Raw genomic sequence first — 26,625 nt, 5'->3', positions numbered from 1 at the left:
CCAGTGCTCCTGGTGCTGATGGTGCCATGAAAGCACAGAGTCCCAAGGGTTAATGTAGCTCAGGCCAGGGGGGAATGCCCAGGGCAGTAAACTCCAGATCTGTTGCATCCAGTGCAGACTCCAGGAATGACTCAGGGGGGCACTTTGGGATGGATTCTGACACCCTGAGGTGTCCCTGATGTCAATGTCCGGTGGGTGTGCCCTGTGGGGCTGGGGCTTTGTGGTGTTCAGTGCCTCTGGACTTGGGGTGAACCTCTGAGGTGACACCCAAAACCTGCTCCCCTCCTCATTCCAGGGGAGGCTGTGCAAAGCGGCCCACTGTGGGCTCCACACCCCAAACCCTGCCAGGGAAGGTTCTCTGCTGGGTTTGGCTCTTTTTTCCCCTCTCCCTCAGCCCTGTTTGTTTGCCCCTAGGCTGGGTTGATTGAACAATAGCGTATCTAGGGGTTCAACTCACAGTCCAAATCCCAGTCAGGTGGAGGCTTCTGTGGTTGCAGCTTCTTTAAATAGTTTTTGTTTTAATGGGCAAAACTCTTTCATAACAATGCTTAAGGCAAGAATCATTTCAGTCCCTGAAGGCTCCTCACACCCAGCCATGACCCCAGCAGCACCACCATGTTCACCATGAAACCCCAGCCTCAAGTGCCACATCCACAAGTTTTTTGGACGTTTCCAGGGATGGGGCCTCCACCACCACCCTGAGCATCCTGTTCCAATATTTGACCATCCTTTCCCAGGAAAAATGTTTCCAAATATCCACCCTGAGCCTGCCCTGGCCCAGCCTGAGGCCGTTCCCTCTGCTCCTGTCCCTGTGCCCTGGGAGCAGAGCCCAACCCCCCTGCCTGTCCCCTCCTGGCAGGGACTTGTGCAGAGCCACAAGGGCCCCCCTGAGCCTCCTTTGCTCCAGGCTCAGCCCCTTCCCAGCTCCCTCAGGAATTCTCCAGCCCCTTCCCAGCTCCCTTCCCTGCCCTGGACACGCTCCAGCCCCTCCAGGGCTCTCCTGCAGGAGCAGAACTGGACCCAGCCCTGGAGGGACCCCAGCACAGAGGGACAATCCCTGCCCGCCTCCTGCTGGACACACAATTCCTCACCCAGCCCAGCTGCCAGTGCCCTCCTGCCTACCTGGGCACCCCTGGGCTCGTGTCCAGCCCCTGCCAGCAGCACCCCCAGGGCCTCTTCCTACTGGAGCACAGCAGGACTTTCCCACAGCACTCCTGCCCTCCAGGCACTCAGGAGTGTTCCTGTCTGACTCCCCAGTCCAGATTCTACTTTGACACTTCTGCTGATTCCGGGTGTCCAGCGCAGGGAAGGGAGCTGGGAAGGGGCTGGAGCCCCAGAAGGGGCTGAGGGAGCTGGGAAGGGGCTGAGCCTGGAGCAAAGGAGGCTCTGGGAGCCCTTGTGGCTCTGCACAAGTCCCTACCAGGAGGGAACAGCCGGGGGGGTCGGACTCTGCTCCCAAGGAACAGGGACAGGAGCAGAGGAAACGGCCTCAGGCTGGGCCAGGGCAGGCTGAGTTTGGATATCGGGAAATTTTTTTTCCTGCAAAGGGTGCTCAGGCCTTGGCAGGGACTACCCAGGGAGGTTTGAAGCTTCCATCCCTGGCGGTGGCACTGAGTGCTCTGGGCTGGGGACAAGGCGGGGATTGGGACCAGCTGACCAGGATAAAGTCCAAACCCTATCCCAACCTCAGCCATCCCCTCACAGCGCCCTCATCCCCAGCCCCGCCCACCGGTGGGAGGGGCGTGGCCTCACCACAAGCCCCGCCCCGCGTGCGCGCGCCCGGCGCCGGAAGCGCGAAAGGCCGCGGGGAGGCGGAAGCGCGCGCGGGGCCGCGGCCTGAAGATGGCGGCGAAAACACAGGGCGGGATCCGCCTGAGCGCGGTGAGTGCGAGCGGGCGGCGGGGCCGCAGCCGGCCGGGGCACGGCACCTGAGGGACCCGCTCGGGACCGGCTCCTTCCAGCCTGCTGCCACGGCCAGGGACACCTTCCACCGTCCCAGGCTGCTCGGAGCCCCGTCCAGGCTGGCCTTGGGCACCTCCAGGGTCACTCCCTCAGCGAGGGCGGGGAGCGCCGCCGTGTCTCTGCGGGGGACGTGGGGCCTCTCATGGGCCGGGGGCTCCCCCGCCCTCATCCCGGCTCTGATCCGGAAAAATTCCCTTCTGTTGGTCCTGTCCGAGGGGAAGGCGAGGGCTGGGGGTGGGCTCGGTGCTGGGGGCGGGATTTCCCCGCCTCTGGCGAGCGCCGTGACCTCTAATTGCCGACTTGTAACTTCAAATCTTAACTACTTTTATTGCAAGCGGCCTAATTACAGTTTAACCCTAATTGCAGCTGAGAGGGATGAGTGAGTGTTCGCGCAGTTCAGTGCTGCTCTGTTGGGTTTTCAGTCGCGGTGTTGGTGCTGAGCTGTTATGGTTCGTTTGTTTGTGCCGATGGAAATGAAGTTAAAGCTGCTTTTTAGGGGAAACTGGAGCTGTTTCCCAAGTCAATGCCTCTAAATCTCACCTTACTTTATGACAGTGGAAAGGAGCAGGAGTGCTCTGATGAGTAACTGATGAAATATTTGAGTGAAAAAGGTGTGTTGGGATATGCTCAGCACTGCTGGAATTACAGAGTCATTTAGGGTGGGAAAGACCTCCCACCTCATATCGATTTGTGTTACCCTAACATCCATTTCTCTTACCTTAATGTGAATTTATATTACCCTAACAAAAGTTGCTGAAGTAAATTACTCTAGAGATGAGCCCTAAACATCATTTCCTTGAAGTTCCAAAATTGCATTTGGATTTTGATTTCAGGCTTTTAATTATTGCAAGTGTTTGAAATCCACAGTTTGTGTGATATTTTATTGCAGCAGGGTTGTCCTGGTTCTTTAGATAAAGATTTGGATTTATTATTACTTTTTGGATGTATTGTTGGTTGTCTTGAGAGGAAAAATGTCAAAAATCAGCCTTTGCATGGGACAGTTCAGAGTTTAAAATCATTCTCAGGTTGAAATCACTTTGCCAAGCTGAACTCTCAGAGGTACAAACGAAACAAGATGCACTTGGTAACTTTCTGAATTATTTTTAGGCTGCTCTTTGGTTTTGTGTGTTGCAGGCACAGCTGAGAATTTGCATTCAGTGGCTTTCCAGTGAAAGCTGTGGGTTTTGTAGGGTTTTTCTTTTTTTTTTTTAATTTAGTTTTTGCTCAGGTGAAGCAGCTGATGCAGTTTTGACCAGGTTTGTAAAAGGCTTTGTAATGCAGAGAATGGTGAGAAGAGCTGATAGTCACAGTTCTTTGGGAATATAAAATATTTCCCGTGGGCTCAGAGGCACTGGGAGGGCCTGGGAACTCATTCCCAGCCTGGGAGTTATCTCCTGCTGGAGCTCTGACAATAATTTTGTCCAGCTGAACAATGAAGCAGCTCAGGGAAGTGATCCAGGTTAATATTTTAAGAGTGGTTTTTAATTTGGATTGGTCCCTTGATGTGGTTCATTGAACAGTGGTGACCTGGGATTGTGTAGCTGGCAGGAGAAATTTCAGGAGCAATTCCCCCATGGAAAGGGTGCTCAGGCCTTGGCAGGGGCTGCCCAGGGAGCTCTGCAGTGCCCATCCCTGCAGGTGTCCCCTGGAGGTGGCACTGAGTGCTCTGGGCTGGGGACAGGGTGGGCACGGGGCACAGCTGGCACTCCCTGGGCTGGGAGGGCTTTGCCAGCCCCAAGAATTCCATGAAAATGGCAGAGTTGTTCCCAAGAAGTTGTTAAATAAATGCAGGTTAAACCAAGATGCATTTTTCACTCAAATGCATGAATTGCTGTAGTGATGATGGGTGACATAACAATAATTTATTATGTGCAAGCAATAATTTCCTAAGATGAGGCAAACTCTGCAGGGCTTTGGGATTTGTGCACACCTTAGGATCTGCAAGGGGTGGGAAAATGAAATTCCCAAAGCTGCCTGTCATTTTTGAGAGATAAACTGCTTTATTCCTCAATATTTGCTGTTATAACTGCAGCAGATGCTGCTCTCAGGACAAGTCAGTTTCAGCTGTGCAGGTTTGAGTTGCTTTTGCCTGCACAGAAAAAATGAAATTACTAAACAAAACCCACTTAATCACTAAATATGTTTGGCTGAGCGAGCAAAACAGCTGGATTGGCAAAATGAGTGTTCAGCTCTTACTGAATCTCAATTAATTATGAGCTAATTAAAGTGGTGCATTGATGAATGAAGTGTAAGGACAAACGGACTGAAATATTTCCTGGTGAGTTCATCAGGAATTAGGGAGTGGTTGCTGACAGCTGCATTGCTCTGGAGGAAACTACAAAACTGATGGCCTCCAACCACTGTTCTCCTGCACCTCATCTGGTTTTGTGCCCTTGTTTCAGTGAGGAAGGCCAGGCTGGATGGGGCTTGGAGCCCCCTGCTCTGCTGGAAAGTGTCCCTGCCTGGGGCAGGGCTTGGTTCTGGGTGGTCTCTAAGGTCCCTCCCAGCCCAGAGCATGTGGAATTCTGTGATCAGGTGGTGCTGTGTGCTCTGAGGTAATTTTCCCATGAAATCCCTGTGGCACACGTGCTCAGCTTTGCTGAGGGATGGGAGATTGGTTCCAGTTCCCATCTTGCCCTTGCTGTACCTGTCACAATTCCCAATCCTGTGAACCACCTACAGCCTTTCTCAAGCCCTCCCCCAGGCAGTGATCTGGAGAATGCCAGCAGGATTCCTGTGATGTTTTCAGAATTCCCAGTGGTTCACAGCAGTGGAGCTGTTGTGTTACACAGGCAAGCTTTGATTTCTGTGCACACAGAAGGATTTGGTTCACAGGCAGAAAAAGACCTTTATTGGTGATGGTGCCACTGTGGGTGACACTGAGGTTCTTTCTGTCCTTCCTCAGCTTTGTCTGATGGTCAGAGGAGGTGCTGCTTCCTTTTCAAAAGGAATTCCCCCATGGAAAGGGGGCTCAGGCCTTGGCAGGGGCTGCCCAGGGAGCTCTGCAGTGCCCATCCCTGCAAGTGTCCCCTGGAGGTGGCACTGAGTGCTCTGGGCTGGGGACAAGGCTGGGATTGGGCACAGATTGGGCTTGATGGGCTGGGAGGGCTTTGCCAGCCTCAGGGATTCCATGAAATTCCCAAGTGTGAGTTGATGCCTCTGTCAAAACCACAGTCAGGGCTTCTTGCCAAGTCCCTCTTGCTGAGATTCCAGGGAATTCAGCAATGAATCCAGCAGGGAATCCAGCAGGGAGTCCAGCAATGAATCCTGCAGGGAATCCAGCACTTCAGCTCCTGTGTGCCTGGAGTTGTTCAGTGTTTCAGCAGGGAGCTGAGCAGATGCCAAATCCCTGAATGTGCATCCCTGTGGTGGGTTGGGATTTTAAATGAGGTTTTGTTTTGCCAGGGAGGGATTTCAGGTGGGAAAAACCCCACCAGTTGTTTCTGGTGGATTTTGATCCCAAAGCTTAGAAAACCAAGGAGCAGATGCTGGAGGATCAGATGAGGAGAATCACCAGGGCTCTGAGGATCCCCTGAGTTCCTGCACAGCAGAGGGAGAAATCCAAAGATCCTTCTGCCCATGTGCTGTGGCACATGTGAGGTTTTCATTAATAGCCCAGAGGAATTTTCTTTTGGATTCAGAATTACTTGGAAGTGTTTGTTGGGAGCACACCCTGGCTTAGCCTGACTCCATGCATCAGATTTTATAAACCTGGAGCTCTGCAGCACAGATGGCAACCAGGAAGGTGCTGTCTGCTCCCTCTGGTGCTCCATGGAGAAATGCAGGGATTAGGTTGCAGTTGGAATTGTGTCATGTGCTGCTGTGACCTGAGAATCGAGGTGACAGCTCTTGGCACGTTCTGTTGCTCTGAACCAGGGCTGCTGCTTCTCCCTGTGCCTCTCTCCTGCTCTGGTGCCTGGTTTGTGGCTCTGGGATTTGCTTTTAGCATCATTCCTTTTCACCTTGGTGCTTGGAGGTGGCTGCTTGCTTTTATTTGCACTTTTATTTACACTTGACTTTTATTTACACTTCATACCTTGATAAAAGTGCTTGTCAATGAGGAACTCTGTAGAAATTATGCAGTATGGATATGTACACAGTATTTATAATATTTCTCAGATTTTCTCTGTGTAGTAATGTGGATTGTGCTGTGGGTTTTGTCTAACTCAGTGGTACAAGGGCTGATTTCAGTGTTGTGTTCACAGGTGCTGCTTTTTCTGCCGTCACCACGATGCTGGCAGGGGGGCTTGAGCAGATCTGTGCAGGGGGTTTGTGTTAAAGGCTTTGTAGGAGTGTAACCATGGATTTCCTCAGGGGCAATGCAAACACAGCGAGCAGCTGCAGCAGTTAAATTTTTTCCAAATGTTGCTTGGACCGGTCCTTAACTTACATGGATTTTTAGTTCTGCTTTTCCAAGTCTTGAAGTGAATGTATGTGAGCCTAGGCTGGGGCTGCCTGGCAATTCTTTTGGCACTGACAATCTCCAAGTTACATCCCATAAGGAGGTGCTTTATTTGCGCATTTTCATCTAATTCTGGCAGTGTCTGTGCCTTTGGGTGCATGAAATGTGTGAGACCCAAGTGCTAAAAGCACCAAGCACCTCCTGAGAGGGGATTTTGGTCACTGTGGGCACAGACAGAGGATGTTGGGTGCTGCTCACTCTTCACATGCAGTTTGAATCCTCCTGGCTTAGGATGTGAGTTTTTAACATCTGAGAGCTTCTGTTACTGGGTTTGGACGGTGGCTTTGATGTTTTCTGTAACCCCTGTCATCACTAGAGAGCAATAGTTCCTTGTATTTTTATAAAGACTGTAGTTTGACAGCCCATGCTCAGAACGTGGTGAAACTGTGCTGAATTTCCTCTTCAAGAGCTGTGTTAATGTTCCCTGCCAATTCCCAGAAATCAATTCAATTACAGCCTTTTGGTGGTGTTGTCCAAACCAAAATTTCCTTTATTTAACAGCCTGCTTTCTGCCTTGGAGAGCACAAACTAATGCCCCTGCTTGTGCTTTATTCCAGCTATGCCCAAAGTTCTTGCACACCAACTCCACCAGTCACACCTGGCCCTTCAGTGCAATTGCAGAACTCATAGGTAGGTGATCAATAGCTTGGATAATTCTTGTTACAAACCCTTTTTCCTTCCTTTTAGGGAAAAACCTGGCTGGACATCCTCAGTGTTTTGATTTTTGTTCTGGTCCCGTTACCTGCATTACCTGGGGCTTGTGCATCTGTTTGTTAGCTCTTGATGATCATCTTGCCTTTGATTTTGAGCAGAAGTTAATTGGACATCTCCAGTGTTCCTCTTTTCCATAGTCAGGGAATGATGAGCTGCTTCCTCAAAATAAAGGTGTGGCTTGGGACCCCAGCCAAGCCAATTGAGCACTTTGCTGCTGCAAAGGGAGTAACTCCTCTTTTCCCGCTTTCCCTCTTTTCCCGCTTTCCCTCTTTTCCCGCTTTCCCTCTTTTCCCGCTTTCCCTCTTTTCCCGCTTTCCCTCTTTTCCCGCTTTCCCTCTTTTCCCGCTTTCCCTCTTTTCCCGCTTTCCCTCTTTCCCGCTTTCCCTCTTTTCCCGCTTTCCCTCTTTTCCCGCTTTCCCTCTTTTCCCGCTTTCCTCTTTTCCCGCTTTCCCTCTTTTCCCGCTTTCCCTCTTTTCCCGCTTTCCCTCTTTCCCGCTTTCCCTCTTTTCCCGCTTTCCCTCTTTTCCCGCTTTCCCTCTTTTCCCGCTTTTCCCTCTTTTCCCGACTTTCCCTCTTTTCCCGCTTTCCCTCTTTTCCCGCTTTCCCTCTTTTCCCGCTTTCCCTCTTTTCCGCGCTTTCCCTCTTTTCCCGCTTTCCCCCTCTTTTCCCGCTTTCCCTCTTTTCCCCCCTTTCCCTCTTTTCCCCCTTTCCTTTCCCTCTTTTCCCCCTTTCCTTTCCCTCTTTTCCCCCTTTCCTTTCCCTTTTTCCCTCCCTCCAGAAATTTAACCTAACAGAAGAAAACAGGGATTTTTCAGCTGGACGAGGCCAAAGCTGTCCCAGAGGAGGAAACCAGAGCCCTGTGGCTGTGGAAAGGCCTGGCTTTTTTGGGAATACAATCTGTTCAAACATCTCAGCTCTTTTCACACTTCCAAACTTTCAGCTGTACCTGTCTGTCCTCTTTTGTGATGCTGAAATACATTTTATGAAATATTTCACTGTGATAAAATTTGGACTTAAACTTTATAGGAAGAAACCTGCCAAGGTTTCAATCACCAACCTGTGATTCCTTTTATTTTTTTGAGCGGTTTTCTGTCTCTCAGCTGAACCTGGGGAGCAGGCAGTGAGGCAGAGGTGCCATCACATCCCACCCTTCCTCCCCCTCACAAAATCCCTGAGGATGAGGGGAAAAGATGGATAAAAGTGGTGTTGGGGCAGCTGGGGTGGGCCTGGCTTTGCTGGTTTCTCTTTCACTCGAGTTTGATTTTCACATCCTGTAAACAGAAAGTTGAGTCTAAAGCATTTTGCAACTCCCCTCAGTAAGGGCTGGGAGAAAGCAGACATTGCCCCAGCTGCTCTGCAGGCAGGAAATGAAACTGGGATCTGGGCTTGGTTTCATTTTCTGTTCTCGGGTGAGCTGCTCACCTCCAGCTACATCTTTGGCCTGTGTGTCACTGTCATCGATCATCTGGGGAGTTTTGTGTTGGATGGGGTGAGGTTCTCCTGGGCTGGATGCAGCTGTTCCACCCTAACACTGATTGACTTTAAAACGTTTCTGCACTCAGTTAATTTTGGTTTTCTGCTGTCCCACTCTGCTTTCCTTGCCCTCAGACAATGCCTATGATCCAGATGTGAGTGCCAAGCAGATCTGGATTGACAAGACAGTCATCAACGACAACATCTGCCTGACCTTCACCGACAACGGCAACGGCATGAACTCAGAGAAGCTGCACAAAATGCTCAGGTGGGCACCTCCTGACACCCACCTGGGACAAATTCCACCTCTGCTTCTGCTAGTGCTCAGTGTGTTCTGGTTCTCATCTGGAATTCACTGATTTTGCTGATAAATTCAACATTTCTGAAGGTTCTAAAGGTCCAGGTGACATTCCAGAGCAGGCAGATGCTGCTAAAGCTTCCCTGGAACTTTGTCAGGGAACTTTTACCTCATCATTTCCTTTCATCCTTTCTTTATGCCTTCCCTTCTGTGGCAACTCTCTGTGGTGGCTGCTAGTGGAGATAAGGAGAATTCAAATTATTATTATTATTATTATTATTATTATTAATATTAATATTAATATTAACAAATATTCTATAAAATATCATGAATAACAATTAAAATAAAGTAATAATTATTATTATAGTAATAATATTAAAATAGTAATATAATAATGTAATAATTAATTATAATGATATTATTGTTATTATAGTAATAGTATTATTACAATTAAAATATAGTAATAATATTGTTATTAACAATCAAAATATTATCATAAGAATTAATTAAAATATTATAAAATATGGTAATTACAATTGAATATAATAATAATAATAATCATAATCATAATAATAATAATAATAATAATAATAATAATAATAATAATAATATTGTGTGAGATCCAAGTGCTAAAGCACAAAGCCATCTCCCCCCAAAGGGGATTTTGGTCACTGTGGACACAGACAGACTTGCTTTAGTTGAAGTTAGTGAATGAAAAAAAAGGGATATTCAGCTCAAACCCATTGGAATATTAATAATAAAATGCATTGTAGAAAAATTAAAGGATTTTCTATTTTTTAAATTATTGTGTATTTATCTTTACATATTCTGATTTTTCTCTTATTTCTGCAGTAGTAAAAAGCTTTCTGTGCAATTTCTCTCTTAGTGTAAAAAGTTGCTCTGCCTGCAGGTTTGAATTTGAGCAAGCTGGAATTCAAAGTGTTATTTTTTTATTAGATACCATAATAAATCCTAAATTCCATGTGCAGTTCCCTGTTTTACTTGAAGTGTGATATGGAAATGGAAAACTTGTGAATCAAGCATTTTCTAGGAAGTGGGGAGAGGAAAATGACAGGCTTAGGGGCTTTTATTAGTATTTATTGTGAAATTGCAGGATAACTCTCAGATTCTCATAAAAATGCTTTTTCACCTAGTTCCAAACTTTCTATTCCATACTTATTTCTTTGTATGGATATTTCTGTTCCATACTTAAAAGCTGGAAGCAGATTTCTCTAAGTCTTTGCTGTGTGGTTTTAGCAGCACTGTCCAGGGGATTTTAGGATTTCATTGTTCAGGAATCCCCAACCTCTAAAACAAGAAGTTTGTGTTAAATAATTTGCCAAGTCCTGCACTTGCATCTCTTGAACCTTCAAGTTTTGTAGGGATTTTTTCCCACCCTTGATGCCTTGTGCAGTCTGACCTAGAGCAGAGATGAGATGGAGTTAAAGAATATAAAAGGGATTTGTTTAAAGGCCTCCATGGACCCACCTTGGGCAGCACCAGAGCCCAGCCAGGGCTGCACCCAAGATGACTCAAAATAGTCCCAAAATGGACAAACAGTCTCAAGGTCTCTCACTTTTAGAAGTTCTGCTCTAAAAGAACAGAAGTCATATTTTCTGGAAAAAAAATGACTTCTGGGGCAGTCATATTTTCTGGAAAAAATCCCCTCACCCAGGATTTCTCCTGGGAAGCTGAGAAGCCTCAGAGAAAAAGGAAAACAAATTCTGATCTCATTTGCTTCTCCTGTGTTGAGCTCACATGTGGAATGTGTTTGGAGATTGTTCACCCACAGGTGATTGTTCCATTTGTTTCATATGAATTGTTTTGACTTATTGACCAGTCAGGGCCAGGCTGTGTCAGGGCTCTGGAGAGAGTCAGGAGTTTTCATTATTGTCTTTTTATCCTTCTGTCAGTGTCCTCTCTGTATTCTTTAGTCTGGTTTAGTTTAGCATTCTTTAATATAAATATAATAGAGTATCATAAAATAATGAATGAGCCTGCTGAGAACATGGAGTCAGATTCATCACTCCTCCCTGCCACAGGGCACCCCATAAATACAAAACTGCTCCATTCCCACCTTGCAGTTCATTGTCCCAGCCCAGCTTTAGCCCAGGCACTCCCACCCTGCTTGTTTTTCTCTCTCCAGCCCACGGGGTTTGTGCTCCTGGGCTGAGATTTGGCTCATTTGTCCTTGGTGCCCAGCTGGAGCAGGAATTGTTTTGTCTCCCTGCTCTGGGCACAGAGCTCACCATCCCATAATAAGAAGCTCAGAAATACCCACTAAATCTGCAAACCATAAAAGCTCAAAGCTGAGGCCTCACCCTGCTGGTGTTCCCCCGCTGCAGCTTCGGTTTCAGCGAGAAGTCGGTGATGAACGGCCGCGTTCCCGTGGGGCTCTACGGCAACGGCTTCAAGTCGGGCTCCATGCGCCTGGGCAAGGACGCCATCGTCTTCACCAAGAACGGCGACACCATGAGCGTGGGGCTGCTGTCCCAGACCTTCCTGGAGGTCACCAAGGCAGAGCACGTCATGGTTCCCATCGTCACCTTCACCAACCAGCATATCCTTGCTGCGTGCCAGCCAGGGCCGGGGCTGCGCCCCCAATCCGGGGATAGCGACACCCGCAGGGAAGCGTTGGCCGCTTTCGTGGGGGTTGAGAGCAAAGTTCTCTCCTTGGAGAGGAGAAAAATTTCAAATTAAATTCAATTCTCAAATTTATATCAGGTGTTCAAAATTAAATTCAATTTTCAAATGTCTAGAAAAATTTCGAATTTGATAAAATGTATATAAAAAATGAATTTATATGAAATTTTTGTCAAATTTATTTATGGGTGTTCGTATCAGTTTTCTCCCTGGAGAGGAGAAAGTTTCAAGTTTAAATCAAAATTTCAAATTTCTAACAAAATTTCAGATTTATAATAAATTTTCAAACTGATATGTGGATGTTTTTATCAGTTTTCCCCTTGGACAGTAGACAATGTTCAAGTTTATATCAACTTTTCAAATTTATATCAACTTTTCAAATTTATATCAACTTGACAAATTTGATATAATTTATATAAAAATAATTTATAATATATATTATATGGATGTTTATATCAGTGTTCTCCTTGGAGAGGAGAAAATTTCAAATTCAAATCAAATTTTCAAATTTAATATAATTTATATCAAATATAAATTTATGTGAAAATTTACATCAAATTTTCAAATTTATACATGGATATTTATATCAAGTTTTTTTCTTTGGAGAGGAGAAAAATTTCAAGTTTATATCAAATTTTCAAGTTTATATCCAATTTCAAATTTGATATAATTTATATCAAACATGAATTTATATGAAAATTTACATCAAATTTTCAAAATTGATATAATTTATATGAAAATTTACATCAAATTTTCAAATTTATACATGGATGTTTTTATCACTTTTCTCCTTGGAGAGGAGAAAATTTCAAGTTTCTGTCAAAATTTCAAGTTTGATATAAACTTTCAAATTTATATCAAATTTGATATAATTTAAATAAAAAGGAATTTATATATCAGAGTTTATATCAAACTTTCAAATTTATATCAAAATTTCAATTTTATATCTTTTTAATATAATTTTTATATCAATTTTTCAATGTTGATGTAATTTATATTAAAAATGGATTTATATGAGAATTAATATGAAATCTTCAAATTTATATATTGATGTTTATATCAATTTTTGAAATTAATATCAAAATGTCAAATTTATATCTTTTTAAAATACTATTTTTATATCAAAATTTAAATTTTATATCATTTATATTTGAAATAAATTTATATTAAAATTTATATCAATTTTTTTTAATTTTCAATCTTATGGCTGTTTATATCCAAATTTTCTCCTTGGAGAGGAGTCATGAGCCAGAAAATTCAGGGTGATGCTGCAATTGGTTCAAACTTTTCACTTGGTAGGAGTTCAGAGATGAACTTGGGAGGTGATTCCTGGGATTTCCTCATTTTCTGCCCTTTTGCTGCATTGCCAGTCCCTGTCCTTAACGCAGCCCCACGGCAGATCAGTGACCCAGCCGAGTGCAGGAACAGCCTCAAGGCCATCCTCACCCACTCCTTGTTCTCCACTGAGGAGAAGCTGCTGGCAGAGCTGGATGCCATCATCGGGAAAAAAGGCACCAGGATCATCATCTGGAACCTCAGGAAGTAAGGGAAATCCAGTCCTTTACATCTCATTCATTTCATATTTTCTTTCTGTGTTTGCAAACATGGAGGGATTTGGACTCTTAGAGAGTAAGAGAAATCCAGTCTTCTACATCTCATTAATTTCATATTTGCTTTCTGTGTTTGCAAACATGGAAGGATTTGATATCCTAGAGAGTAAGAGGAATCCAGTCTCTTACCTCTCTTTAATTTCACATTTTCTTTCAGTGAATGCAAACATGGAGGGATTTCATATCCTAGAGAGTAAGAGGAATCCAGTTTTTTATATCTCATTTATTTCACTTTTCCTTTCAGTGTTTGCAAACATAGAAGGATTTGATATCCTAGAGAGTGAGAGAAATCCAATCTTTTACATCTCATTAATTTCACATTTTCTTTCTGTGTTTGCAAATATAGGATTTGGAATCCTAGAGAGTAAGAGAAATCCAGTCTCTTACCTCTCTTTAATTTCACATTTTCTTTCAGTGTTTGCAAACATAGAAGGATTTGGAACGTTAGAAAGTAAGAGGAATCCAGTCTTCTACATCTCATTAATTTCACATTTCCTTTCAGTGTTTGCAAACATAGAAGGATTTGGAATCCTAGAGAGTAAGATAAACCCAGTCTTTTACCTCTCATTAATTTCACATTTTCTTTTTGTGTTTGCAAACATAGAAGGATTTGGAATCTTTGACCAGTCTCTTACCTCTCATTAATTTCACATTTTCTTTCAGTGTGTGCAAACACAGAAGCATCTGGGGGTTCTTTGTGTGTGGAATAACTGGAACAAGCAGTGTGCACTTTACACATTTAAGTTCAGCTTCCCATTTTTTATTTTAGCAAATCTCTGAGGAATTCCCCTTTTTTTTCCTTCTTTCCTGTCTCCACCACAACACCTCCTCTTGTATTTGCTTTTTTCCTCCTATAATTAATACATTTTCCCATCTTCATTCTTAGAGATAAAAATGACAAACCAGAATTTGACTTTGACAAGGATAAATATGACATCAGAATTCCAGAAGATTTGGATGAAACAGGCAAGAGAGGCTACAAAAAACAGGAGAGGATGGACCAGATTGTTCCAGAAAGTGATTACTCCCTAAGAGTACGTGTTGGATCTTTAAAATTGGGATTATTTTGGAAGCTGGAGGTTGCAAACGTTTTTAATTTTAATAGAATCTGTTTTCTAGGCTTACTGCAGTATTTTATACCTGAAGCCAACCATGCAGATCATCTTGAGAGGGCAGAAGGTAAAAACACAGCTGGTTTCCAAAAGTTTGGCCTTCATCGAGAGGGATATTTACAGACCCAAATTTCTCAATGTATCCTTTAATATTTCCTTTGCAGAACTGAACTCTGTGACTGGATTTTGTTCAGTAGTATTGATAAATTTTGGAGTATTTTTTGGTTTTCTGGGTTTGTTTTTTTGTTGTTTTTGAAGTCCTGCTGAAGGAATGATCTCAAGATAAGAAAAGAAAGCTCTAAGACCCACTCAGAGTAACTCTTTATTTTTTTGTGTTCCATGAGATTCCCCCTGTTTTTCCTTAATATCTGCTCAAAGGCCAAAACAGTCAGAATTACTTTTGGATTTAACTGCAGGAACAAAGATCATTATGGAATAATGATGTACCACAAAAACAGACTCATCAAAGCTTATGAAAGAGTTGGCTGTCAGTTAAAGGTAAGAAATTGAGGCTTCAGAATATTTCAACATCTTGATAAATTTCATTCAAACACTGATTTTAAAAAAGAATATGGATGGAAAGCAAGATATTGATGTATACTTTATAAAATCACCTTTTTTGCTGTGTGCAGCAGTTAAAAATTGTATTAAATTGTTTGGTTTTGAGGCTGTTTGATACAAAAATATGAATCTGAGCACATCCTTCAGGACAAAAAGAGGGCTGGAGCAGAGGATTTGTTCTTTAGGGCGTTCATATCAAGACTTTCTCCTTGCAGAGGAGTCACAAGCTAGAAAATCCTTTTTACCCAGTGTAGGTACAGTTAATAATTACCTCCAGCAAACTCTTGCAGTATTGGCATGGATTTTGTGTTGGTTTTCCTGATAAACTTTAATTCCTTGCAGGCAAACAACATGGGTGTGGGTGTTGTTGGGATTATTGAATGCAACTTCCTAAAACCAACTCACAACAAACAAGATTTTGACTACACCAATGAATACAGGTATTTTTATCTGCATTTTCTAGCCCATATTACCATTTCCTGGGAAACACTTGATAAAGCTGCATCTTTAAATAGGAAAAATAAAAAATTCTGGTGTTGTGGCCAAACCTGTTCTTTTTAGACCCTTTTTTGTCTGGCCCCTCTTTGCCTCTTTCCCTTTCCTTACCAATATTTTTCCACAATATCCACACCACCTCGTTGCCATGTTTTTCCCTGCATATTCTTTTGTGGCTGTTCAGGAGGAGGCATTTTCCATGTGCCCAGCAGTGCTTTTAATGTGGACTTGAATGTGGAAATTTTGGGCATTGATTGCAAACCTTGGGGATCCTGAACCATTTCCTGTGTGTGGCACCAACAGTTCCCTTGGCAGAGGGGCAGGAACTGGGAATGCCCTTGGCAGGCACAGTGAGCAGGGAATGTTTTCCACTTTTTGGGGTTTTTGAACACTTCACATGAAAAGGGGATTTCCTCAATCCCTTGGGTTTGATTTGTGTCTCAGCACCCCAGGAAATCTGGGAACTTTGTGCCCAACCAGTCTGTCCAAAAATGTAATTAAGTCAATATCCAGACAAGTGGGGAGAATCAGAGGATCATTAAGGTTGGAAAGGATCTCCAAACCTTGGAGTGCCACATCCAGTTATTCCTGGACATAACTCTGGGGGGGAGGTGGGAGTTAATCTTACAATTAAATTAAATAATGAGCCAAGTTCATCTGAGGAGAGGGATTTCACCCAGCTGCTGCTTCAGCAGCAAAACAGCTTCTCCTGTCCTGGCTGCTCTGTGTTGTCAGCTCCTGGTGCCATGGAGTTCCCATTCCTGCAGGGATTCCTGCAGGGATTCCTGCAGGAGCTGGCTGTGGTGTCTCCACTCTGCTGTGCTGTTTGTCACCCAGGAGCAGATTTCCCATGCCAGCTGCATTCCATGCAGGAAGCAGCAACTGCACTTCACCTCTGGTTCCAGCACTGTTAATTGGGAGTGGAACTCCTCAGCTTTCTCTGGTTTTACCCCCAGCCACCTCCCCTGCACTTGGAATGTGGGTGGGCACAGTGACACCACACTGGAAACATCTCCTGGGAAGGGTTTTGTGCCAGGAGTGCTCCAGGCTTTCACAAGATGTTTTTGTTTTGGGCTGGAAGGTTGTGAACCTGATGGAAAGGTGCCCTGCGCTTCTTCCCTCCCCACAAAAGGGACACGGTCCCATCCATGTCTCACTGCTCCTTTCTGCCCTTCTGGTGTCCCCTGGCTCAGCAGTCCCTGCTGAGGTGACCTGGATCCAAGCTCTGGGTCACACTTGGAGGTCACTGCACAAACATTTGTGTTGGTTTGAGGCCCAGGGCAGGTGCTGAGCCAGGCCAGGGAGGGCTGGGCCTGGTTACTCATCCACTGGATTGCTCAGAGCTGAATTCCAGGGGCTTTCCTCACCTCCCCTCACCTGGGGGCTTTGTTGTTGTTGCTCACCTCTCCCTCCTGGGTGTGCCAGCTCTGGGAGTCCCTGAGCTGCACCATGAACAGGAAACAAAACTGAGAATTACCCTGGGTGAGACTGAGCTGCTCCTTTTATCAGAGTGCAGACTTTATATCAAATGTTTGCCAGCTCCTTGTTGTGCAGTTGGACATCAGCCTGAACCTGCACTTGGGATGTACAGGAACAGCCAGAACCAGGGTCAGGTGCTGGATTGGTTTTGTGTTTTTAAATTCTCTGGTTGAGGCTGAACTGGTGAAGCCCCTCCAGGATTTGCTCTGTCCATCAGCAGCACTCTTGATTTCAGTCTTTGTGCTCTGACTTGTTTTTCCAGAAATTCTATTCCTGAAAAACATGACTTCAGACAATTCTCATTTCTACAGGTTTCTAAATAAAAACTTTTTATAAAAGAAAAAAGGAAAAGCTTTTAGAAAAGCTTTTTTCCCAGTCTTGTGCAATTAGAAATATTAAAGTGGTTCATGCACCTTTTCTGTCACTGGAGTTTATAAAGATTCTTTCTGTGCTAGAGTTGGATTATTCAAGGTGATCTTTAAATTCTTTTCTTTGCAGACTCACAATAGCAGCACTGGGAGAAAAGCTCAACGATTACTGGAACGAGATGAAAACCAAGAAAAACGAGGAATATCCCTTAGCTCTGCCCGTCGAGGAGATCCAGTGAGTCCCCTGTGACAGCTCAGAGCTGAGCACACTGTCACTGGTTTATCTGATAGGAGAGCCCTCTCTGGTGTGCAGATGTTGATTTATTTTGGTTTTTGCCCAGGAAACAGCCAGACCAGACGTGGGTGCAGTGTGACGCCTGCCTCAAGTGGCGGAAGCTCCCGGACGGAATCGAGCACTTGCCGGAGAAGTGGTACTGCTCCCTCAACCCTGACCCCCAGTTCAGGTAAGGACACAGCCCAGGGACACCCCCCAGCCCTCACAGACCACCTGGCAGCAGCAGGGGTGCTCAGCTCCTTCTGTTGTGCGTTTTTTTCTGTCCTCTTCCTTCCCTCAGGAACTGTAACGTGCCAGAAGAACCAGAGGATGACGATTTAATACACCCCACCTACGAGAAAACCTACAAGAAAAAGTGAGTTCTGGAGATTTGACAGGGCTCCCAACACTAAACACTGCCCAGGAGAGCTGGGCAGCAGTTGGGGTGACTGTTCAGCCCCCAGAGGGATGATGTTCCAGAGGATTTGGCAGTGTGGGAACAATCAGTTTGGGATGTCCCATCAATAAATGAACAGTCAGTTTGGGATGTCCCATTAATAAATGAACAGTCAGTTTGGGATGTCCCATTAATAAATGAACAGTCAGTTTGGGATGTCCCATTAATAAATGAACAGTCAGTTTGGGATGTCCCATCAATAAATGAACAGTCAGTTTGGGATGTCCCATCAATAAATGAACAGTCAGTTTGGGATGTCCCATCAATAAATGAACAGTCAGTTTGGGATGTCCCATCATCAATAAATGAACAGTCAGTTTGGGATGTCCCATCAATCAATAAATGAACAGTCAGTTTGGGATGTCCCATCAATAAATGAACAGTCAGTTTGGGATGTCCCATCAATAAAGGAACAGTCAGTTTGGGATGTCCCAGAAGCAAACTCTGAGGGCTCTTAGGAGATCTTGGCTGTGTCACTTTCAAAGGTGCACACTGAAGCATTTTGAAAGGATCAATACATTTATTTAGGAATAAAAGGGTTCTTAGCTAAGGGGTATGACAAAAACTGATTTGGGTAATTGTGATGCTGCCTTATATTCTAGAAGTGGGAGTTTGGGGTTGTTGTAAATATTTTTATAAATAATCTAGAGGGATTGTTGGAAGTTAAGCTAACTTCAGACAAGCCTCCAGCTTCCTGAGGAAATTTTCATTCAATAAACAAGAATACTTGGGTTATTGTATCTAGCTGAGATGAGGAGAACTGTGCTTGCTTTTAGATCTTAGATTTAGTTTTTATAATGAATGAACAGTTTGAATCTAAACTCCTAATTTCTGTTTTTTCCTTGCTGCTATGCAGGGACAGGGAAAAACTGAAGAGGAGACTGGAGTACAGCCACCAGGTAACTGCTGAGGCTGGCAGGAGCCTGCCCTGGGTGCCAGTGTCTGCTTCAACATCCACTTTACTTTGCAGGATTTGCTCACCATGAGGAAACCCCTAATCCCCTTTCTTTGCTGCCCAGTGATGGAAAATCCACCATTTCTTTCTCCTTAGGAGGGGGTTTGAGAGGGACAAAGGTCTCTGGGCAGAGCTAGAGGAGATGGCAGTCACTGGTGGCTGTTTTTATGCAGGACACCCAGTTCTTGAAAGGGGATTTACTGGAGAGAGTTGTGATGATGATATAAAGATGCCCTTAAAAGTGGAGATCTCAGTGGGGCTAGACAGAGGTGGAACAGCTACACTTGTGCAGGGAGACACTCAAATCCAGATTAAATCCAGCTGCAGATCTAGATGTTTGATGGGAATGTCTGCACTGTAACTCAGAATCAAATTTTCCAAGTAGGATTTCATTTCAGTTGCATTCAAAGTCAATTTCTGACCTAAGATCATTTCTGGAGAAGAGATGCTGCATGTGCTGTTTTAACCTGTTTATTTCATCTTACTGTTTCTCTGCCATTACATCTCCCCCAGTACAAAAGGAATTTCTAAAAGTGAAAAAATTGCTCATTTTGGGCCAACTGAGCAAACCCTGAGCAGCTTTCCCAGGGATGTCTGTCCTGGAGTTTGTGTCTGATGGGCAGACTCCAGACAGACCCACAGCTTGGGAAAGGCTCTTGCCTGGGATTCTGCACAGCATTTTAAAATGAAAAAGTGGATTTGCAGTAGTCTAGTCAGCATTTATCATCCCAAAATCCTGAGCCTGGGTTCAAGGGGGTACTTAGATATGGAAATGTCAGAATTTTAGGTGTTGGAATATAAAGAACTGCTTAAATCTCTCCTGAAGACTCTACTAATATCTCTTTATTTCCATTCTTAACTTACATTGTCTTATAGATCAATAATGAAATATTTTTAAAAACATCTGTTTCTTCAAGTAAAGACTTCAAAACATTCTCATCTCCGAATGCAAAGGAAGCTCTTCCAAGGTTACTTATACCAAAATCATCAGATGCTTCTGTTAGAAGATCTCTGCCTATTTTAATTAAAGTATCTTCCCCTCATTTGGATGCTGATAGCAGGTGAGTGGACCTGTACAAAGGAGATTCCTGTCTATTTCTAAAATTGATAACTGAATGAAAATGAGCTGCTGAAATTCCTGTGGGAATTCTGGGAGCATGGGAAGATCCGGGTTAAAGGGACCTGGAGACTTTGTCAAATACAATTGTGAATGCAAAAAAAAATGACAAAGGAGCATTTTTAGTGATTTGTCTACTCAGGAACAGAATTTGTGTTCTCTACACTCCACAGGCTGTTTTTCTGAAACTCTCTGGGGATGTTCCTGGGAATACTGGGTCTGTTTCAGATCTGGGGATGTTCCTGGGAATACTGGGTCTGTTTCAGATCTGGGGATATTCCTAGGAATGCTGGGTCTGTTTCAGAATAATGTGGGAGTGTGTGGATGGCAGGCACTGATTTTTACAGGGATTTATTCCTGCAGGTGATTTTCTGGAGTGGTAATTTTTGAACAGTGCTCAGAGAAACACTGCACGTGGTTGGAAACAAATGATTTGGCAGCATTTATGCAAATGAATTATTATCTTAATATTTTAATTTAACATTTTCCTCCTCAGTCTCAAAAGGAGGACGCAGAGCTGTGCGACACCAGTGTCCCTAAAGACACCTCGGCTCAGTGACAAAACATTCAGCAACCACGAGGAGGAGGATGATGATGAAGATGTCATCATTTTAGAGGAGAGCAGCACTCCAAAGCCTTCAGCAGATCCTGATGTTCCTGTGGTAAAAACAGAATGTATCAATTTGGATCAGGAGGAGAAGCAGAAGGAAAGCTCTCCCGTGGGGGAACCTTGCAGTGCAACCACTTCAGAGGCAAGAAGTGACCAGCTGAGCTCAGCAACACAGACAGAGCTCCCAAAGCTGGTGGTGAAAAAGGAGGAGGTGGAAGACATCCCAGTGCAGATTCCTGGGGCTGGGATGGAAAAGGAACAGCACAAGGTCAATGGTGTTCCTGAGACATCTGCAGAGATGGAAAATGAACTGAAAAATCAGCTGCAATCATTGACCAGAGAAAAGGAAATGTACCAAAGCAAATGTGAAGCGTTAACCAAACAGGTGGAAACACTGGAGCAGCAGCTTTTGGAGATGAATAATAAATATGTGAAAAAGGAGATGTGCCATCAGGCAACGGAGACAGTTCCCTCCTGTGGAGAAGGGAATGCTGAGGAGAGGAGCTTGGCAGAGGTGACAGCTCTCTATGAGCAGGCCCTGGGGGAGATAGCAACGCTCAAGGAGCAGTGCAGCACCCTGCAGAACCTAAAGACTGAGTGCAGCAAATGTGCTGATGGAGAGAGCAAGAGTGAGGTGGATGAGATGGCAGTGCAGCTGGATGATGTTTTCAGGCAGCTGGACAAATGCACCACTGAGAGAGACAGCTACAAAAGCCAGGTACATCTGCTAAAACACTCCTGACACTTCAGTTATCTCTATTTTTTACCCCCTGTTTCACAGCACTTCTGCTACACAATGTTTTGAATAGTTCTTACAGCTTTCTTTTTCTTTTGATTGGCAGATTGAAGTCCTGGAAGTGGAGAAGAATCAAATGGCCTGTCAGTGTGAGGAGCTCAAGGCAGAGCTGGCTCAGTTAAAAGCTTCAATCCCACAGGCTGTAGCACGTGCAAATGATTCTACCACCAGTAATGTAGAAGACTCTGTAAATTTTTCTGATGGAGAAAGGTATCAGTTTTGTTCTTTCTAGATGTTATTTCAAGATTTTTGCTTGTTGGTTGTATTTCAAATGTTTTGATGAAGATTATGTTTGATAATTGTATAATAAAATGTGATGCTTGCAATTCTTTTCTACTGCCTTTTGTGACTCCTAACTAATGTTGTTTTTTCTTTTTTCTCAAGTGATGTTTGTGATTTATGATTTGTGTGAGCAGGATTGGTCACAACAGAATAGCAAATGGATACTTCTGAAAATGTCCAAAATGTTGTATAATTTCTAAACACAGCTTGCAAACCAAGGAGAGAAAAGGGAGGCAGGAAAGAGGAGGATGATCATTATTTTCTGCTGTGTAATGAACTTCACTTTGAGAGTCTGTTTTTCTCTCTTGAATCAACTGAAGAGTCTGGATTTGAAACTTTCCTGTAAGAACTCCTTGCTGCAGGCAAATCCTGTGGAATCAGGGTCTGGGGTGTGTCTTGGAATTAAACAAGGGTTGAAACTTCCAGCTGGAGAGCTTGGAGCTCTTGGGAAGTGGGAACAGCACACACACAAAAGAGCCAGAGCAGGTGGAAGCAGAGTGAGCTGAGGTCCCTGCTAGGGGGGAGCATCAGCTCTGATAAAAGGGGAGTCAGTTAAGGGATCAATTCAGCCAATTGATCCCTGGGACCAGATGAGAGGCATTTCAGAGGGAGCTTTAGGGCCTTGCAGTATCTCCAGCAGTTAACATTCCTGGAACAAGGCAGTTCTTATGCTCATATTTAGGACAGCCAGAGCTCCATCCTTGTACTGCAGCCTCAATCCCAGGGAAAACATGGAATAAATCTACCTGGAAGCCACCTGCAGCCCCATGTGAGTCAAAAAGGGAGTAAGGACAACCAGCATGGGGTGACTGAGGGCAAACTGGGGATCAGCAGCAAGGCCAGGAATGGAAAAGGCTTTTGCACCTCAAGTCCTGTGTCCAGTTCTGTGCCACTTTAAAGGGACATTAAGGGGCTGGAGTGTGGCCAGGGAGGGGCTGGAAAACATCCTGGGAGAAGCAGCTGAGGGAGCTGGGAAGGGGCTCAGCCTGGAGAAAAGGGGGCTTGGGGGGACCTCAGTGCTCTGCACAACTCCTGACAGGAGGGGCAGTGAGGGGGGTCGGGCTCTGCTGCCATGTCCCAAGGGAAAGGAGGAGAGGAAATGGCCTCAGATGGCACCAGGGGAGGCTCAGGTTGGAGACTGGGAAAGAAAATGTCCCTGGCAGAGTGGTCAGGCCTTGGGCTGAGCTGCCCAGGGAGGTTTGGAGTCACTGTGTGTGGGAGTGTTCAGGAGCAGCCCTGGGGATGTCATTTTGGGGTGATTGTTGGACTGGATAACCCCAAAGTTCTCTTCCAGCCCTGGGGATCCTGGGATTCATGGCCTGGGTGACAGAGCCAAATGAACTCAATAAATTCCTGGTGCCATCAAAGAGGGAGCTCAGTAGGGCAGAGCTGCTGCTGAGGGACTTTGACCAATTGGACAAATGAGCTGGAAAAAATCCCCTGAAAATTCCACAAGGGCACCTGTGAATTATGCAGGAGCAGCAACTGGAGGAAGTCCCCGTGGTGCTGGGGGTGGCAGCGCAGTGTGAGCCAGCAGTGCTGGGGGTGGCAGCGCAGTGTGAGCCAGCAGTGCTGGGGGTGGCAGTGCAGTGTGAGCCAGCAGTGCTGGGGGTGGCAGTGCAGTGTGAGCCAGCAGTGCTGGGGGTGGCAGCGCAGTGTGAGCCAGCAGTGCTGGGGGTGGCAGTGCAGTGTGAGCCAGCAGTGCTGGGGGTGGCAGCGCAGTGTGAGCCAGCAGTGCTGGGGGTGGCAGCGCAGTGTGAGCCAGCAGTGCTGGGGGTGGCAGTGCAGTGTGAGCCAGCAGTGCTCTCTGCTGGTGGCACCACCCGGCTCCTGCTGGGCTGGGCTGGGCTGGGCCAGTGACTCCTCCCTGGGGCCCAGCATTGAGAGGCCAACCAGGGAGTGCTGGATCCACCTCTGGACACCCTGGCAGAGTGGAGAACAACCTGGGTAATTTCCAGAGATTCCTTTCAGTCTTAAAAAAGAAACTGACCCACATAAAAAATTATCTGTCAGCATTTAATTTCATTTCTCCTTATAGCTCTGATGTGTGTTTATTAAAAGAATTAGCAAATAAGTGCAGGACTTGGAAGTAAGTTCCCCCACAAGTTGATGGAGATGTGGCAGCATTGGGAGAACTGGATAAAGGATCTGAGAGTAGAAGGAAATGGGCCACAGAAGGGATGGCTCATGGCAAAACAATTTGATCAGGAAGAGGAGACAGCAAGGACATCCAGGAAAGAAACCAAAAAGAGGAGGCACAGCCTTTTCCTTGGGCTATAACCCTTCCTTCCTATTTATATTTTAAAGCCTTTGGACAAACTCCTCTTTCTTGCCTTCTCCTCTCTTTTTCTCTCCTTTTGTTCCCGTGGGTTGTGGTAGTTTGGGTTTCTAAATGGATAAAAATACCTTAATACTGCTTTGAGAAATACAGGTGCTGTGGGGGAAAGGATTGTACCAGTGCTTATTCTGAAATATTTCTGACAGGAATTCAGTTCAGTATTGGTTTGGAACTGAGGGAATGTCCCCCTTAAAGCTGAAAACTGAAGAGAAGCTTGCCAAAACTGGTAGATATAGAAATAATCTAGAGGCAGCTTTACCTGCATCCATTTTTTTTGTTTTGGTTTTTGGGAGTCACGGAGCATCTCCAGCCTGGATGATGAGTCCAGCATTGTTAGGTGAGCTCTGAACCCAGAATTGCATCTCCAGTTAATGCTGTGCTGCTCTCTCCCCAGCCTGAAGCTCCGCTCTCTCCGAGTGAACGTGGGACAGCTCCTGGCCACCATCATGCCTGACCTGGACCTGCAGCAAGTCAATTATGACATTGATGTGGTGGATGAGATCTTAGGGCAAGTGGTAGAACAAATGCATGAAATCAGCAGTACTTAAAGTCTCAGTGTTTTAGCAGAGTTTTATTGCTCTTCCATTATCAACTGTAAGTTCCAGACTGTAAATGGGGCTGCTTCACTTTATATATTTGACATAGGTGGATCTCTCATGTAAATATTCCACATTTAGCTGTTCACTTCCTCCTCAAGGAACACTGTCAATACTGACCCACCCTGATGTACTTAATTAAGGATTTTGCTTTGGAAATGTATTTGTAATTAAATTTGCAGATATTTTTACTATTAGGAATCTTAATACTTTTCTACAGACACCTTTTGGTTGACTTTGGATCTTATATAAGCATTGATACCTGTGAGTATTTCCTCTTCTAAAGTAGTGGAATATCTTAGAAATGCAAAAAAAAAAAAAAAAAAAAAAAAAGAAAAAAGAACTTTCTTGATTTCCTTCCCAGAGCTGTGTATCCCACAGTGTTGTTCCATTGCTCCCAGCAGTGTTCTGTGTTGCATTCATGGGATAGAAATGTAAGTAGCAGGTGAGAATTTGGGCCATATTTGGGGAATATTTGTGTGGTACTACCAAAAGAAGGGTTCTTAAGGGTTTTATCCTGAAAACTGGGGATGGACCAGTTGGATGGAAGCACTTGGAAAAGGAGGGATGTTTCTTTATCTGTGGTGTAAATAACAGGGTGAAAATGTTCAGCTTCAACAGCTTTGGACAGTTTTTATTACAGACAGGAAAAGGGAATTCCTCTTTTTCACATCTCCCCTTTTAGAGTTCCCATTTTTCCATGATCATGGGAAAACCTGGAAGCAATGGTACCAAGAGAAATTCCCAGCCAGCTGCAGGGATTTCTTCCCAAGTCATTGGGAATGACAAACTGGGTGGCAAAGACAGCAAATCCATCTTTTCCCCTGTGGTGGGATTGGTCACCCAAAGAGTGATCCAGAAAAATAATTCTTGCTTTGAAATTCAAAAAATAATTTAATTAGTGTTCAATATGTTAATTCTTAGGAAGGATCTTTTTCTTTTTTAATTTAAATAAAGCCAATACTGTTGGCTTTTGCACTGCTACTGTCCTGAGTTAATCCCTTGGTGTCCCTTCGAGTTATAGTTCAGTGGAATTCTTTCCATGGACAGTATTTCAGTGGAAGATCTCTCTCTATGCCAATATCGGGAATGCACTACTGTTGTACTTTATAAAAGAGAAATTGAATGTTTGATTTGGGAAGAGGTGGCTGTAATATAACTACGTATGACTTTTGCAAAGTTTATATTTCCCATTTCTTGGTGTGTAGCTTTTCCATTTCTTAATCATTATTTATTACGTTTCATCAGACTGTAGCTGAATTTCTTGTAGACAACTGGCAAAATAGAGCACATGTCTATATTAAAAATGGCAAATTTACAATGTACATTTACACTTTGGACAACGGTGGACTTATGGAAATGGTTTCTATTTACTTGTTAAAATGTATTTTTTGTAAAAAATAAAAAGATATAAATTGGAGTTTGCAGTTTGTGTTTGTTTCTAAATAAAGGCTGGCTCAGTCTGGTGTTGGACTGGGCACACCAGTATGGAAATGGGATGGCAATGTCCTGGATATGGAGAAAGCAGTGCTGGTGTAATCCAGAGGCTGTTAATGGAATGGAGCTGAATTTCAGGAAGTTCTGCTGTTGATTCATGGACGAGCTTCCTTGCCTTCAGAAATTCACTGAGCACGTGGACTTGCACCATCTTAAGGCAGTTCCTACTGCTGTGGAACTCCTCAGGACTTTTGTAAAAATAATTTTAATATCCCCCATTCCATGCACATCCTTGTCCCTCAGCTGGAAAGAGATGGAGAAGGAAGGGGCTGGTTTGGGGGTCTTTGGGGTGTGGGGGCTGGGGTTAAGATTGATGGAGATGGATGAGGAGGGGACTGGATGTGTCAGGACTTAATTCAGGTCTCAAACACTGCCAAAGGAGGGAGTTCCCACAGGATAACTCACCTAAGAAGGCACAGTTGGCAAACAGGAAGGGGAGAGGTTTGGAAGGAGCTCAGCACAGGAGAAGATTGCAGTGTGCAGACATTGGTGCAGTGCAGACACAACACCAGGAAGGTGCCAGGCT

The 26,625-nt window shown here is 44.6% G+C and overlaps 1 protein-coding gene across 1 annotated transcript; it reads left to right on the top strand.

Moving 5' to 3' along the window:
• Positions 1-1,787: 1,787 nt before the first annotated feature.
• MORC3 (MORC family CW-type zinc finger 3) lies at positions 1,788-26,022 on the top strand. The gene is made up of 17 exons (XM_050971159.1): positions 1,788-1,881; positions 6,982-7,054; positions 8,747-8,879; positions 11,255-11,469; positions 12,947-13,094; positions 14,049-14,196; positions 14,282-14,413; positions 14,653-14,772; positions 15,178-15,275; positions 17,308-17,412; positions 17,519-17,641; positions 17,753-17,827; positions 18,765-18,807; positions 19,740-19,924; positions 20,477-21,308; positions 21,433-21,596; positions 24,401-26,022. The coding sequence occupies exons 1-17, from the start codon at positions 1,843-1,845 to the stop codon at positions 24,552-24,554; spliced, it is 2,787 nt and encodes a 928-aa protein (XP_050827116.1). The 5' UTR covers positions 1,788-1,842; the 3' UTR covers positions 24,555-26,022.
• Positions 26,023-26,625: the final 603 nt, after the last annotated feature.

This window comes from Serinus canaria, chromosome 1 (genome assembly GCF_022539315.1).
Source record: "Serinus canaria isolate serCan28SL12 chromosome 1, serCan2020, whole genome shotgun sequence".
Taxonomy (NCBI): Eukaryota; Metazoa; Chordata; class Aves; order Passeriformes; family Fringillidae; genus Serinus; species Serinus canaria.
Note: the sequence above shows the minus strand (reverse complement) of the source record. Positions and strands in the feature narration are given on the sequence as shown.